This window comes from Sapajus apella, unplaced genomic scaffold (genome assembly GCF_009761245.1).
Source record: "Sapajus apella isolate SASKATOON/1434 unplaced genomic scaffold, GSC_monkey_1.0 scaffold97, whole genome shotgun sequence".
NCBI lineage: Eukaryota > Metazoa > Chordata > Mammalia > Primates > Cebidae > Sapajus > Sapajus apella.
Window position 1 is genome coordinate 6,207,839 of NW_022437037.1, and position 14,170 is coordinate 6,222,008.

General features: G+C 57.4%; 2 protein-coding genes across 4 annotated transcripts in view; one reads left to right on the plus strand and one right to left on the minus strand.

The window, feature by feature from the left end:
• Positions 1–5,225, plus strand: part of POMT1 (protein O-mannosyltransferase 1) — a 21,881-nt gene extending 16,656 nt beyond the window's left edge. Inside the window, exons 15-20 of one of the 2 annotated variants that reach the window (XM_032257642.1) lie at positions 297–417; positions 847–944; positions 1,529–1,642; positions 2,767–2,893; positions 3,478–3,655; positions 4,325–5,225. In XM_032257642.1, the coding sequence (XP_032113533.1) occupies positions 297–417; positions 847–944; positions 1,529–1,642; positions 2,767–2,893; positions 3,478–3,655; positions 4,325–4,499 (813 nt within the window). In that variant the 3' untranslated portion in view covers positions 4,500–5,225. The remainder of the gene's footprint in view (positions 1–296; positions 418–846; positions 945–1,528; positions 1,643–2,766; positions 2,894–3,477; positions 3,656–4,324) is intronic. The other variant, XM_032257643.1, reaches the window with a different exon arrangement.
• Positions 5,221–12,556, minus strand: UCK1 (uridine-cytidine kinase 1). Of its 2 annotated transcripts, XM_032257644.1 has the most exons (7): positions 12,341–12,555; positions 11,725–11,884; positions 10,737–10,833; positions 10,411–10,553; positions 10,227–10,321; positions 7,347–7,395; positions 5,221–6,629 (listed from the first exon to the last, which is right to left on the minus strand). In XM_032257644.1, the coding sequence occupies exons 1-7, from the start codon at positions 12,521–12,523 to the stop codon at positions 6,448–6,450; spliced, it is 909 nt and encodes a 302-aa protein (XP_032113535.1). In that variant the 5' UTR covers positions 12,524–12,555; the 3' UTR covers positions 5,221–6,447. The 2 variants fall into 2 exon arrangements, with proteins under 2 accessions (XP_032113535.1, XP_032113536.1); XM_032257645.1 differs by lacking the exon at positions 10,227–10,321 and having other exon boundaries at positions 6,475–6,629; positions 12,341–12,556.
• Positions 12,557–14,170: the final 1,614 nt, after the last annotated feature.

Consider the following 14,170-nt stretch of genomic DNA (forward strand, 5'->3'; position numbering starts at 1 on the left):
AGGGACGCTGTCTGTGGCTTGGCCTGTCCTGAGCTGTGGGCTCCAGTCTGTTCCCTGAGTCCCTCAGCCTACACCGCCTCTCTGCAGGCAGGACGCTTGATTCAAGTCCTCACACCTTTACTTTACACTGAGGGAGGGGGGCTTTTGTACCTTATTGGGATGGAATCCTAATGTGAAGCTCCCACAGGGCCATCTGCTGACAGCGTGCCCTGGGTAGTACTTCCCCTTCCAACCCGAGTGGACGTGGGAGCCACAGCCTTCCCCTCGTGCCCTTTTCTCTCCTGCGATGTCACCAGCTGAGCGGGGCTCACCTCCCTGACTGGGGGTTTCGGCAGCTGGAGATCGTCGGGGAGAAACTGTCCAGGGGCTACCACGACAGCACGGTGTGGAACGTGGAGGAGCACCGCTACGGCACGAGTGAGTCCGCGCACAGCTCCGCCGCTCTGGGAACACGTTCGAGATTTTAATAACACCCAAAGCAGAGTTCTCGTTTTGGTGGGAAGGGAACCAAGCACATTCTCCATGCTCAGTGGCAGGTCATCTCCCTCCTTGCAGCCCGCACTCAGCTGTGGCTGTAGCATCTTAAGATGCTTCTTCTGAGGTGTTGCTGGAAGACAGCCAATTTATCCCCTTGCAAGTGGGGCCTTCTCAGGGTGGAGGCAGCCTCATTTGACCGGGTGGTCCTGGGTGTGGGGTAAGACTACGTTGAATGATACCATTCGAGGAGGGGTCTTTGTGGGTTGCTGGAAAGGCAGGAAGCCAGCTTTTGGCTGTGCTGACAGCTTCTGTGCTAAGCTCCTGACCTTGCGCTGCTCCCGTCTGTTGTGCCCATGTATGTTCTGCCAGGCCAGGAGCAGAGAGAGCGGGAATGGGAGCTGAACTCACCTGTGCAGGTGGACGCCAGCAGGAACCTGAGCTTCATGGCCAGATTCTCAGAGCTGCAGGTGATGAGTGGCCAGGGGAAGCTGGCCTTGCTCACCGAGCAGATTCCTCACCAGGGAGGCCTGGGGGCTGCACAGGCCTCAAACCAGAGTGAGGCCTTGACGCTGGGCCACAGGCTCACCACAGGATGAGTGTCTCCTCTCTCCAGTGTAAGGGACTGTGTGACACCCCTGGCCCACACCTTTTGGCCCTGTGGTCAGGAATAGGGGCCCAGGAGGTTCTGCGACATCGCCAGGGTGTCTTAAGGCCCCTGGGCAGTGACATGGGCCACACTTAACAGAGCCCAAGAGAAGTCAGAATCAGAAACTCAGGGTCACAAATCTGAACGTGACCTTAGAGAGCATTCAGCCCAATCACTTAGTCTACGGAGAAGGTGACTGGAGCACATGGGGTGGGGCGACCCTCCCAAGGCCACAGCTGGGGCTAGGATCCAGGTTCTGATCATGCTGCCTCTGATGCATGAGCCAAATGAACTTGAGATGGGACAGTCCACGTTTGAGGGGCAGCAGTATGCTCCTTGACCAAATTGACATGCAGCAGGAGGTGTCCCCCGTCCTCCCAATCTCAGGCCTCTGCTTTGTTCCAGTGGAGGATGCTGGTGCTGAGAAGTGATGACTCAGAACACAAGTACAGCTCCAGCCCGCTGGAGTGGGTCACCCTGGACACCAATATTGCCTACTGGCTGCACCCCAGGACCAGCGTGAGTGAGCGATGCTGACAGCTGACAGTCAGAGACGCATTCTGTTTCTTGAGAATTCTGGCATTAGAGCAGCCATGTTGCCCTAGAAAGTACTGGGTTTCTCCAGAGCTTTTCTTGACAAAGGCCTGTGACTCGCTTTGCTCTAAACTCTCTGGCACCGTGGGGCCAGGAGTAGGGGCGTGGCCTGTGTGCTTGTTGATGAAGAAACCTGGCTTGATTGCTTTTGTGGGGACACATCGTTCCCCTTTTCCTGGCGAAAGTGCTTTGAAGATCCTCACGTTCCATCTTCTGCATGGCATTTGCTGGTGGAGCTGGCTGGTGCTTTGTTGATGTGTCTACTCTCTCTCTCCACCTGGCAGAGTGAAAATGTCATCAGTGCCCCATAAATATTCACTGAACGGGCAGATGCTGGAAATGCCCGCCTTTTTCCTCCTCCCTCAGAGGCGGGTAGGTTGGCTCAGCACACGCAGAGGCAGAGGCGCAGGCCCAGAGGTCTGCCCCCGGCCCTGCCACCAGCCCTGAGCGCACTTTGCGTTCTCCTCTGTGGACGGCGGCCGTAACAAAGTGGAGTCATCTGCTCCCAGTTTTCAGTTTCTAATTACAAAATTGAGAGCATCATGTTTTTTTGTTTTTTTGGGTTTTTTTTGACAGAGCCTGGCTTCATCACCCAGGCTGGAGTGCAGTGGCCCAATCTCAGCTCACTGCAACCTCTACCTCCCTGGTTCAAACAATTCCCCTGCCTCAGCCTCCAGAGTAGCCGGGATTACAGGTGCCCACCACAATGCCCAGCTAATTTTTGTATTTTTAGTAGAGATGGGGTTTTACCATGTTGGCCAGGCTGGTCTCAAACTCCTGACCTCAGGTTATCCGCCCACCTCAGCCTCCCAAAGTGCTGGGATTACAGGCATGAGCCACCACGCCCGGCCTTCATCAGTGCTCTTAATGAAAGGTCTGAGTAGCAGCAGACTGTCCACAGCAGTAGTGAGGCCTAGTGGATGGGGGCTGTGCCAGGGCGTATTTTTAACTCTGCTGAAGTAGCGTGTGCATCTCAGTGCCTTTCATGTGTCCTCTTCCCTCCCTGAGCAGAGGGCAGGTGGCTAACGGTGTCTCCCATGTGCCTTTAGGCTCAGATCCACCTACTCGGAAACATAGTGATCTGGGTTTCGGGCAGCCTCGCCCTGGCCATCTACATGCTGCTGTTCTTGTGGTACCTGCTCCGACGGCGAAGAAACGTCCATGACCTCCCCCAGGGTTAGGACACCTCCCACATGGCTTTTTTCTTTTTAATACAGAGATAGCGTCTTGCTATGGTGCCCAGGCTGGTCTTGAACTCCTGGGCTCAAGGGATCCTCCCGCCTCGGCCTCCCACAGTGCTGGGATGACAGGTGTGTGCAGGTGTGCCCGGCCCACAGCTCATTTGTACGTCTCTTCCTTCTCCTGCTGCCGAGAGTTCACTGCTTCAGGTGACAAACCAAGTTTATAGAAACCAACCCTTAAGGCAGACTCTTTGTTGCTGTATTAAGAGAACTTAAATCATGTTTGTCTCCCAAGAGACAGAATGTTGCAGTGACGTTCCTACATTGCGTCAGCGGTGTATCCAGTGAAGTGCAGCATGGCAGGCAGGAGTTACCTCCTTAGTCCCATGCTGCCCGTATGTGCAGGAAATGGCTGGATAAAATGGGCAGCCAGGCCGGGCGCCGTGGCTCACACTTGTAATCCCAGCTCTTTGGGAGGCCAGGAGTTCAAAACCAGCCTGGGCAACATAGTGAGACCCCTGTCTCTATAAAGGCCTGTAGGAGCAGCAGAGCCGCTGCAGCTCAGACCCTCTCCCACAGATGCCTGGCTGTGCTGGGTGCTGGCGGGGTCGCTGTGTGCTGGTGGCTGGGCCGTGAACTACCTCCCGTTCTTCCTGATGGAGAAGACACTCTTCCTCTACCACTACCTGCCTGCGCTCACCTTCCAGATCCTTCTGCTCCCTGTGGTCCTGCAGCACATCAGCGACCATCTGTGCAGGTGTGGGGGCTGTGTCACCAGTGGCTGGGTCAGGCAGCAGCCCTCTGCTGGAAGGCCCCAGAGCAGCAGACACATGGGGTGAAGCCAGCCTCACCCATTTCACCCTAACTCACATTATCCTGGCCCCTCTGGGGAATCCAGGAGGTTCAGAAGAGGTCCAGATGAGGCCCCACAGGAACCCAGAGGGAGAAGTCGAGGCTGACAGAGATGAAGGCGGTGTGGGTGGGGAGGCGGGGGAGGGATGAAGAGGTGTGGGTGGCCTGGAGGGTGCGGGAGCAGGGAGCAAGGCCCCGGGAGGCTCGGGGTCAGGAGGGGCAGCTGCTTACAGGCGGGTTGTGTGGTATGGTAGAGAGAACCCAAGAAAGTTAAACCGGAGTGTGATTGGAGGCTGGAGTGCAGGTGAGAGCCTCCCGGCCTCGGGACCAGTCCTTTGGCATCTGCGTGGGGGTGGCCTAGCCACTGAGGAAGTCTGAGGAATAGTCAGGGGGACCCCTCTCAGTGCATCCAGGCAGGAGATGGTCACCAGTGGTGGGAGACAAGAAACAGAAACCTGAATGCAGAACCCCAGGCCTCGGGAGGCGACCATGTGAACAGCAGATGCCAAGAGGGGACCGGGCAGGGAAGCCACAGTGGCCGCCATCCTCCCCCACACTGCTCTGACCTTTGCAGGTCCCAGCTCCAAAGGAGTGTCTTCAGCGCCCTGGTGGTGGCCTGGTACTCCTCTGCATGCCACGTGTCCAACACGCTGCGCCCACTCACCTATGGGGACAAGTCACTCTCGCCAGAAGAACTCAAGGCCCTTCGCTGGAAAGACAGCTGGGACATCCTGATCCGAAAACACTAGAACAAGAGCGTGGCAGAAAATGCCCTTGCTGGAGTCGAGACGAGGTGGAAGAGTTTTGGTCAGTGTACTTAATGAGCAGGGTGCCCCCACGCTTGGAGGACATGGGCCGGGCTCAGTAGGGACTCCACTGGAACACGTGGTGGTCTCATTCCTGAAAAGCCCTCTTATGAGCACCTCCTTTTGTGCAGTTAATTTTTTCTCGACAATGAAGAACACATTCCCTCCGTGTCCTCACTCCTGAGAGGCCCTGAACTAAGACACAGGGAGTATTTCAGCGGCCAGCGTAGGAGTCATCGAGGAAAACAGCTGAGAACCCAGGGCTAGCAGTGGAGCCAGTGACAGCCTCATCAGACTAATGCCCGGTCCTTGCTAACCACTGCAGGGCAGAGTTTGATCTGGTGGCCCAGTCTCCTTCATGAATGCCCTGAATGCCCGCCAATGGGAGCAAGTCCCACCCTGGCCCTCAGCGAGCCCAGCAGGCATCCCTGGACAGCTCCTTGTCAGAACTGCCTGCATAGGAGCCAGGCTGGGCTTGCGTGTCATTTTCTAACAGCATTGAGGCTGGCCCTCCGCACTGTGCCGTGTGGAAACCCTCCCACCTGAGATGCCACTGAGACGTGGCTGAGTAGCACCTTCCTCCCCGATGGCCAAGGTCTACGTCATCCATACAGCTCCTTGCCCCTACTTTGTCTTTTTTAATGTAATTAAAAAAGGGACAAACTGGCATTTGTAGTTGGTGTTGTTTATTGATTCCTCCTCCAAAGGGGCCTGCACTCAACAAAACCGTTACAGCTACGGGGCTCAGCTCAGTTCACCACGGCACATCTGCGTCACTACTGTGGCTCAGCCTGGACGGAAGGGGGCTGGGACTGCCTGTGGCAGCGATAGGGGACACTTGACAGAGAGCGGCAGCCACCACGCAAGAGGGAGAACCAGGGAACACAGACACGGGTGCTCACGTGAGGTCACAAGCTCCACATGGCACAAAGGAGACTGATTGGCTTCGGGCAGTCACATCTGCTGGCACCTGGGTGATCCAGTGTATGCCGCAGCCAGAGGCACCACTCCCTGGACCTGGCCACCAGCCACCCCGGGGTGGGACAGCCTGTCTAGACAGCACCTTGGGCTTGGGGGCTCCTGTGAGGATCAGTGAGGGCCCAACCCCAGGCAGGACTACACATGGACACTGTCCTGCCAGCAGGGACAGACCTGGCCTCCGCTGCTGTCTACCCTGCTGCACGGGCTCCCAGCCTGACCCCACACGAGAGCCTGTGTGTGCTGCTGGGTGCTCCCGGGACGCCCGCCTCACTTCTCTGCCTTTAAGGCACAGGCAAGGGGGGAAAACATCCCTCTGAGGCTCCCCACATCCGTGTAGGCCACGCTGGACTGCAAACCGCTGATGGGTCATGAAATTCAGTTTGTAGGCCACCACCAGCCTGTGTTACAAAAACAACAAAGCAAAACATGAGGATGTGTAACAAAAACGGAACGTATATGCTCACAAAACTTCTGAGTTGTGTGAGTGTGTAAGAACCAGATCAGACTGGAAAAAAAATCTCTGTGTGGGTTCACTGTCAAAAAAACACCAGGCCAGCCATAGTATCCAAACTGTTTCCTCAATCTCCCCAATAATATGTGCCTCACATTCCTCCAGAAGCCTCCCAAGCTTCCCGCACATTCTGTGTAATTTCTCGGTGGCCTAGAGAGAGAGCTTTAAACCACAGGGAGCCTGAGGAAGCGGCTGGGAACTGCAGGAACGCGTCGGTGTCCCAGCAAGTTGAGGCTGAGGGACATACCCGTTTCCGTTCCTAAGTGACGAAGGCCCCGCTCCTAACGCCACCCTGGGGTGGAAGCAGTGTGTGTGGGTGGGCATCCCCTGGCTCGGTCCCTGAACACACATGCGGGGCGGGAGACCTGTCCCCAAGGCTCAGGGCAGCACGGCAGCCCCTCAGTGGGGTCTGCTGCTAGACTCCAAGTGCGACCGTTTGCCAGAGGTCAGCATCCCAGGCTGGTCCCCTGGCTCAGAAAAGGTCCTCTTGTAGCTCCGCCCGTTGGACCCTCCTCGGTGCCATTTGCAGATGTCACCATTCAGAATGTCCTGGATGTGCTGCACGATCAGGTTGATGGCAACTGCGCCAAGAGACACACAAGCAGCAGGTCAGCCGCATCCACCCTCCCTGGAGACCGTCCCTCCTGCAGCATCGGCCAGGGGTGAGAGCCCAACCTCTGCCCTGGGGCACAGGTCTACGTGCTGGGCACTGGTCGGGTCAAATCTCAGCAGACAGAAACACGCATCAGGACACAGCAAAATAAGACTCTTAACTTGGTCTCCCAGGGATTTACGTTAAGAGTCTGTTTAAAATACTTTCTGCTAACAGTTTTGAATAAATATATATATATATATGTTTTAAGAAACAGGGCCTTACTTTCGTGCCTAGGCCAGAGCGCAGTGGCCCCGTCACAGCTCAGTGCAGCTCTGACCTCCCAGGCGCAAGCAGTCCTCACACCTCGGCCTCCCAAGTAGCTGGGACCAGAGGCGCATGCCACCACGCCCAACTAATTTTCTTATTTTCTGTAGAGATAGGGTCTGGCAGTGTTCCCCAGGCTGATCTTGAACTTCTGGGCTCAAGTGATCCCCCTGCCTCAGCCTCCCAAGGTGCTGGGATTACAGGTGTGAGCCACTGTACCCGGCTACATAAATTTTCAAGCATATTTTAACCCTGTGCTACAGATCAACACTGCAGGCCTCGTGCGCAGGGGAGTGCCCAGTAACTACCCGCTGGTGGAACTCTCCCTGCCTCAGGCTCTGGGAGGGGCGGGGAAAAGCCCAGCAGGCCAGCTTCTTACCCATATTGTCCACTCCTCTCGGGATGATCACGTCGGCATACTTCTTTGTCTGTAAGGCACAAGGGGGGGATTCTCGTGAGGACTTCTCCTTCAAAGGTGGTTTTAAGATGCTCAGAAACTGATGCAACCGCAGGAGGGGTGGCCCTGAGGTGCTCAGAGTTACTGGTGTTATCGGCAGATGGGGGACAGGGATTCAGTCAGCAGCCAGGTGTGAAATGCCATGATCCAAGAAGGCGGAAAGTACAGCTGAAGCAGCCAAAAGAACTGCCCCTTCCAGCATTCCTGTTCCATTAGAGGGGACAGCTGTCTACGCTGATGACTTAATTCACTGGGCCAAGCCAAGTGCGGCACTTCTGCAAGTGTGACACTGCTCCTCTGGAATTATGAAGCTTCTGCGAATACCCTGGCATAGCCACAGGACAGCCACCACCATGCATAACCACTGCAGGCAGAGACAGCGAGGGTGCCTTACTCCCTCATCCATCCGCTCAGGTGTTCAGTGCTGACTGACTCTCATTCCCTGTCAGACGCTCTGCTCCTAAGAACGGGATGGAGATACACCAGGAAATGCAGGGCTGCTGGGGAGCGACTGCAGCCAGACGGTGGGGCACTCCAGGGAGAGGGAAGCTGCCCAGAAAACATGTCTGAATCCGGCGAAGCTGAGGGAAGAGGGAGGGCAGGGCCTGGGCCTAGGGATGGAACTTGGAACGGTTGGTGCTGCCGGCATGTGGATTTGGGCCAAGGAGGCGGCAGAAGAGATGAGCTGCAAGAGGCAGACAGGGACGGGTCCTGGGGACAGCTGTGTCTGCAGCTGCTGGAGCCTCATCTCACGAAAGCATGAGCGCACAGGCGAGGGCTGGTTTCCATTTTGGTCCGATTGTCTGACAGGCAGGAGAGTCCGGGAGAGCTGACAGTCTTAACTGCCAGCAGGGACAGACCTGAATACAGCCGGGAAATACCTATGAGGTCCGGGGAGAGGACAGCACAAGTGACTCAACATGACGGGGAAGGAAAAGGAGGCTCAAGAACAGCTCTGGGTGGGGCCAGGGGCCGGGCGTGGGAGCTCACGCCGGCGATCCCACCACTTTGGGAGGCCGAGGTAGGTGGATTGCTTGAGGCCAGAAGTTTGAGACCAGCCTGGCCAACATGGTGAAACCCCATCTCTGCAAAAAAAAAAAAAAGGAAAAATTAGCCGGATGTGGTGATGCACACCTGTAGTCTCCAACTACTCAGGAGCCTGAGGTGGGAGGATCACTTGAGTGTGGGAGGTGGAGGCTACGGTGAGCCAAGATCTCACCATTGCACTTGGGCCTGTGTGGCACAGTGAGACCCTGTCTCAAAAAACAAACAAAAAACGTCTGGGGCTTGGGCCCAGGATATGGCAGGTGATAGCACTTCCCCTATTCAGGTCGCTGGGTCAGATTTGATATCCAGAGTTTTACTGCAAATCACCTAGTTTTTGCCAAATGTCTTTCTGTGAATCAGAGAGAGAGACTATAACAAGTTACTTTATTTTAAAAATTAATTTTAGAAATTTCAGAGACATGAATGCAAAAAAACCAAAAGTTTTTTTAAAAATAGCAGCAGATCGGCCAGGCATAGTGGCTCACACCTGTAATCTCAGCAGTTTGGAAAGTTGAGGTGGGAGATTGAGACCAGCCTGGGCAACACAGGGAGACTCCATCTCTACAAAACTTTACAAATTAACTGAGCATGGTGTTCCCGGCTACTCGGGTTGCTGAGGTGGAAGATCGCTTGAGCTTCGGAGGTCAAGGCTGCAGTGAGCTGATTGCACCATTGTACTCTAGCCTGAGCAACAGAGTGAGACTGCCTCATTTGAAAAAAAAAAGCCCAGGCACAGTGGCTCAATCCCAGGATTTTGGGAGGCTGGACGGGTGGGTCACTTGAGGCCAGGAGTTCGAGACCAGCCTGGACAACATGGCGAAACTATATCTCTATTAAAAGTACAAAAATTAGCTGGGTGTGGTGGCACACGCCTGTAGTCCCAGCTACTCGGGAGGCTGAGGCAGGAGAATCACTTGAACCCAGGAGGTGGAGGTTGCCATGAGCCGAGATCACACCACTACACTCCAGCCTGGGTGACAGAAAGCGACTCTATCTCAAACAAAAAATAAAACAGCAGATAGAACTTACTTGTCCTGTGTATCAAAGGCAGGAATCTTGGTTTCAGTTCCTTTGTGCTGTATTTTTACCTTAACCCACCAATGCTGTCTTTAAAACACCCCAATCTAAGCAGAGCCACAAGCCCCATCAAGTCAGAAACACAAGACGGAGAAATGGAGGAAAAAAACAGGTGGAGGCACAGTGGGGCGTCCTTTCTCTCTGGCAGCCAGCTGGATCTGGATGCAGGGCTCGCTCTGAGACCGCAGAGCATTGGCCGGAAGCAGCCTGGGGACACAGGCCCTGGAGGGGCAGCTATCATGCACCCTCCAAGGGCCAGATCTCGGTCTTGGCAGTGAGCAGACTCAGGTGCTCCTGGGGTTCCCACTCTGCAGGGAATAAGGAAAGTGCCCAGGACGTGTCCGATGATAAGTGCCCCAGAAAGAGGAGCAGGCAGAGAGGCTGGCGCCGGGTGCAAAGGGTTGAACGGGAATGCTGGGCGAGGGCCTGGGGCAGGGAGGAAGCGGCCAGTGTGGATGTGGGGGAGACACGGGGCTTTTCTAGGCAGAGGGAGGAGCAGACAGAGAAATGTTTTTAGAGCTAAGAACTCCTCTCAGGGTATGTGGCTGTACTGAGCTAAATTCTTCTCCTTTTTTTCAAGAAGATCACTGTCACCCAGCACTCAGCCCTCTCACAGTGCTGGGTCCCACATGTCCTTGTGAAAGGGGAAAGCAGGCTCTTAGCAGCGAGTGCAGGTACCGGCAGGCAGAACTCCTCGAAGGCTGGCTTCACAAAGGTGGTGTACTGCGTCAGAATCTGCTCCAGGTCCCTCCCTCGGCGCACGTCCCGGAGAACTGCAATGGCGAGAGCCAGGCGTGCATCACACCTCAGGGCCTGCCACCAGCCCCAGCCAGGCAGGCAGGGAAGCCCTCGGCCACCTTACCTCTTCGAGACAGCCTGACGTCGGAGTCGGTGTCCACGAAGAGGCGCAGGTGGAACATGTCCCGGATCTCCTGGCTGTAGAACACCAAGATGCCCTCAAACAGCACCACGTCCGCGGGGTACACCACCGTGGTCTCTGGTAACCTGAGACGGGGACGTGAAAAGGCCCTGCTGCAGACACAGGGTCTTCAGGGCCACGCACACAGCTTCCGTTCCTGGGACACTGACTCCAAGGGAGGGGGTACGGGACCCACAGACACCAACTGGCCCAGAGGGGACGTCCCAGCTGGCCCCTCTCCTCAGCCCTCCCAAGAACCGCCTGCTTACCTTGAGTGTGTCACAAAATCATAGGTCGGCACCTCCACAGTTTTGCCCTCCACAATGTTCTTTAGAGTCCTGTGCATCAAATCATTATCAAAGGCATCTGCAGGGATGGAGACAGAGGCAAGACAAGCCGGCTGCCCTCGTGCAGAGGACGGCAGGGAACCCTCTCTGCTCTGGTGTCAGCAGAGCTGGGTGCTGGGGACACCGGGGACCCTAGCACAGGCAGACTAAGGCCTGCCCACAGTTTGTGTCTGGTAGCAACAGCGCCCTCTGCAGCCCTGCAGACTACAGGATGACCCTGTCCTTGCTGTTCTCCGGCCCATGCTCTGTGCCACTGGGATGTCAAACACAGGGGTTTTCTGATCAGCTCTTGTGCGGGGTCAGTAGGCTGGGTCTCTGCTTCTCTCTCTTTCTGGGACTAACTGGTTAGATGGCGGCTTTGTGGGACTTCTTCCCACAAGTCCTTGGGAAAGGCTGATCGTGCCAGCCAGCCAGGATGGAATCTTCCAGTAGTGGCCGGTGTCTCCCTGCCGCATCTGCCCCTTTACCTGGCCCAGAGCTTCAGGTCACCAGCGCCGGTTTACCCACTGCCTCCCACACTGGCCTCTCTGAGGACTTTGCCTCAAGGCAGGGGAGGGAAATGAAGGGCCACAGTGGGCAGAGCTTCTGCAGAGGGCCCTAAAGGCCACAACGTGGGAAGGGAAGGTGGGAGGATTTCTCCAGGGTCACGGTTTTGGCAGGGCAGGGCAGGGCTCCCCATCGTGCGACGGGCTTCCTGACTGGCTCCAACCACACTCCCATGGGGGCACCCAGGGCCCAGAGAACTCATCAAAGTTCCCCTGACTTCACCGCGCAGCCAACTCCACTGTAGTCCGCATGGGGAACAGCTCAAGCCGGTCTGTATCCATCCAACCCTGGGCCCAAGCGCAGCTGGTCGGCGGACGCCCAACCTGGGATCTGCCCTCCCCCCACCGCTGGGCTCTCCATGTACCTGGGTGGTCGAAATTGTACTGTGCCTTCAAAGCCTTGGCCTTCTGCTCTGCCGTCAGGACCTTGTAGAACCTGTCCTGGCTCAGGATAACCACCTTCCGCTGCCGCTGCTCCACCTCATTCTGCCCCAGCAGCTCCATGATCTTCTCACACACTGTCGACTAGGAACACAGAAGGGGGATTCCCTCCTGGAACCTCTGGTCCTATGACAGGCACGGGGCCCCTCCTGGGGGCTTCCGCACAGGGCTGGCTTCTGGAGACACTGACCCACCTGTTCCCTGCGGGGATGCCCGGGAGGGGGAGGACACCAACAGGTGTGGATGGTCTCAGCGGGAGGACCGCGGCGGCCCGACAGGGTCAGCACGGACTGGGGGCTCCGAGGGGCCCGGCCGGCAGAGAGGCTGTGGGGGACCCCCGAGGGCTGGAGCTCCAACCCCTTGCCCGCTCCAGCCCGCCCCAGCCCACCGCGGCCCGCAGCCCCTTCCCCACTACGCCCCTTCGCCCCTTCGCTCCCGCGCCCTGCCGCCGCCTGGGAGAGGACCCCTCGGCCGGGGCTGGAGACTCCTCTCTGGACCCCGGCAGGACCGGGCCGCCCCGAGGCCTGCCCGGCTCCTTACCTTCCCGCTGGCAGTGCCGCCGCTCACCCCAATCAGAAAGGGCCGTTGGTGCGGACGGTCGACCTCTGGCGCGGCGCCCTGACAGTCGTCGCCTCCTGCAGAAGCCATCTCGGCCTCCGCTCCCCCACATTCAGGTTCCCGCGCCCGCCCCTTCCCCAGGCCCGGCGCGCCCGCCCGGCGCATTGGTTGGAGGCGACCCCGAAGACCACTTCCGGGAGACGCGCGGGGCACGTCGGGAGTTGTAGTCCACGCAGTGGAGTCGCGCATGCGTGTGGGAGACGGGCTCGGAGTGAGCACACCTGCGGTGCCTGCAGCCCGTCGAGCCGAATGCTGGCTGGCAGGGACAGCTGCGCCCCGGCTTCGAGCCGGCTGCAGGGTCACAGACGCAGGTGGCCGGGAAGGTGCCTGGTCCGCACCTGGAAGCTGTGGTTGCGCCGCCGCCCGAGTGCGTGCCTCCGCCTCGCGTTGCCTCTGCCCCAGTCCCGGGCCCTACCCCAGCCGCAGCCACACCTGGGCTCCCTCCACCCCAGGCCGCTCATGGCCTCTGGACACAGTCCGGACGCCTCCTGTCCCACCCTCTGCTGGAGCCGTCGGGGCGCCCCGGAACGTGGCGGGGGCTGTCACCTGATGACTTTAGGCTCGCGCCCCTCAGGCTGTGCGCGCCAAGGAGGCGGAGGCCCGTGTGCCGGTTTCCACCCCTTCCCCGCTCCGTGCCTGGCGCAGAGAACGTTGCAGGCAAATTCTGATCCATGCAACTTGTGGAGTTCCCCAAGGCGTAAAGACTGTTTAAAAGTCCAGCTCCTAAAGCAGCCAGGCACTCCCTAAATATTTAATGATGCTGAAATATGATCCCGGCGGGACTAGAGTAACCTGCAGGCGTGAGAAATCTTGGTTTTGTCACTTTGCCGGGTATTCATCCATCCCAGGAGGGGCTACAGGCAGCTCCCGGTGGGGACTGGGCTCCCGGAGTGCTGTGGACATGGAAAGCTGGAAGCTCCCTGAAGGGGCTACAGGCAGCTCCCGGTGATCAGTGGGAGGGGACTAGGCCCCCGGAGTGCTGTGGACATGGACAGCTGGAAGCTCCCTGAAGGGGCGCTGGGTACGCTTGGCTTGCCAGGGAAAGCAGTCCCCTACACGGGGGAAAAACCGTGGCAGGTTAGGAGCCAGGTGACCTTGGGCGATGACATGATCACTCATGTTTTTCCACTTCCAGTGGAGGGGAAATAGCATGGTGAGACTTCCCTGGCCTATAGCACACAGAGAGGGCTTGGCCAGGGCCCGCCCCAGAGGCAATGTCTGGTCTGTGTTTTCTTAGAGTGTATTTGTCTAATTGGCATCCATTCATCACGGGGCCGGTTCTATTAACTACATTTTCTTATTTTCTGTATCCTTGGTGGTCTGGCATTTAGGCGCAGGGTTAGCCAGTTCTAAGACATAGCAAAGGCCCAGGGCAGAGCATGCTTTTCATATACGAAACAGCCAACTGAAGTCTACAGCCCCACCACCTCCTGATCTAATTCTCGCCCTGGTAGCCAAGATTCTCCTTGCCCTAAATCACCCAGGGCCAGGCGTCAGGCCACTAGAGACCACACTGCAGCCCAGATCCCACTAGGATTACTCAAACTAGCCAGTTTTAAACTCTTTCCCTGCACTGCCAGGCCTTCCCCATGAAAACCTGGAGAAAGTCTCGGGGCTGGGCTCTCCCCTGCTCCTGCTTCTGCCTCCTGACCAAACCTGGGGCTCCCTACATGTCCTGCACGCCACGGTGCCCCTTCTCTTGGGAAAGGCAATCAACTTTGCAAGGGCTTTGGTCTCACCTCGATGTCACTC

Bases quoted from the DNA above. Each gene is read 5' to 3' on its own strand.
- UCK1 (XM_032257644.1), bottom strand. From the start codon at position 12,523: ATGCGCCGGGCGGGCGCGCCGGGCCTGGGGAAGGGGCGGGCGCGGGAA. The intron at 10,554-10,736 runs GTAAGCAGGCGG...TCCCCGTCTCAG, and splicing joins GATTTTGTGACACACTCAAG to GTTACCAGAGACCACGGTGG. The intron at 7,396-10,226 runs GTACCTGCACTC...TGTGCCTTACAG, and splicing joins TCGAGGAGTTCTGCCTGCCG to ACAAAGAAGTATGCCGACGT.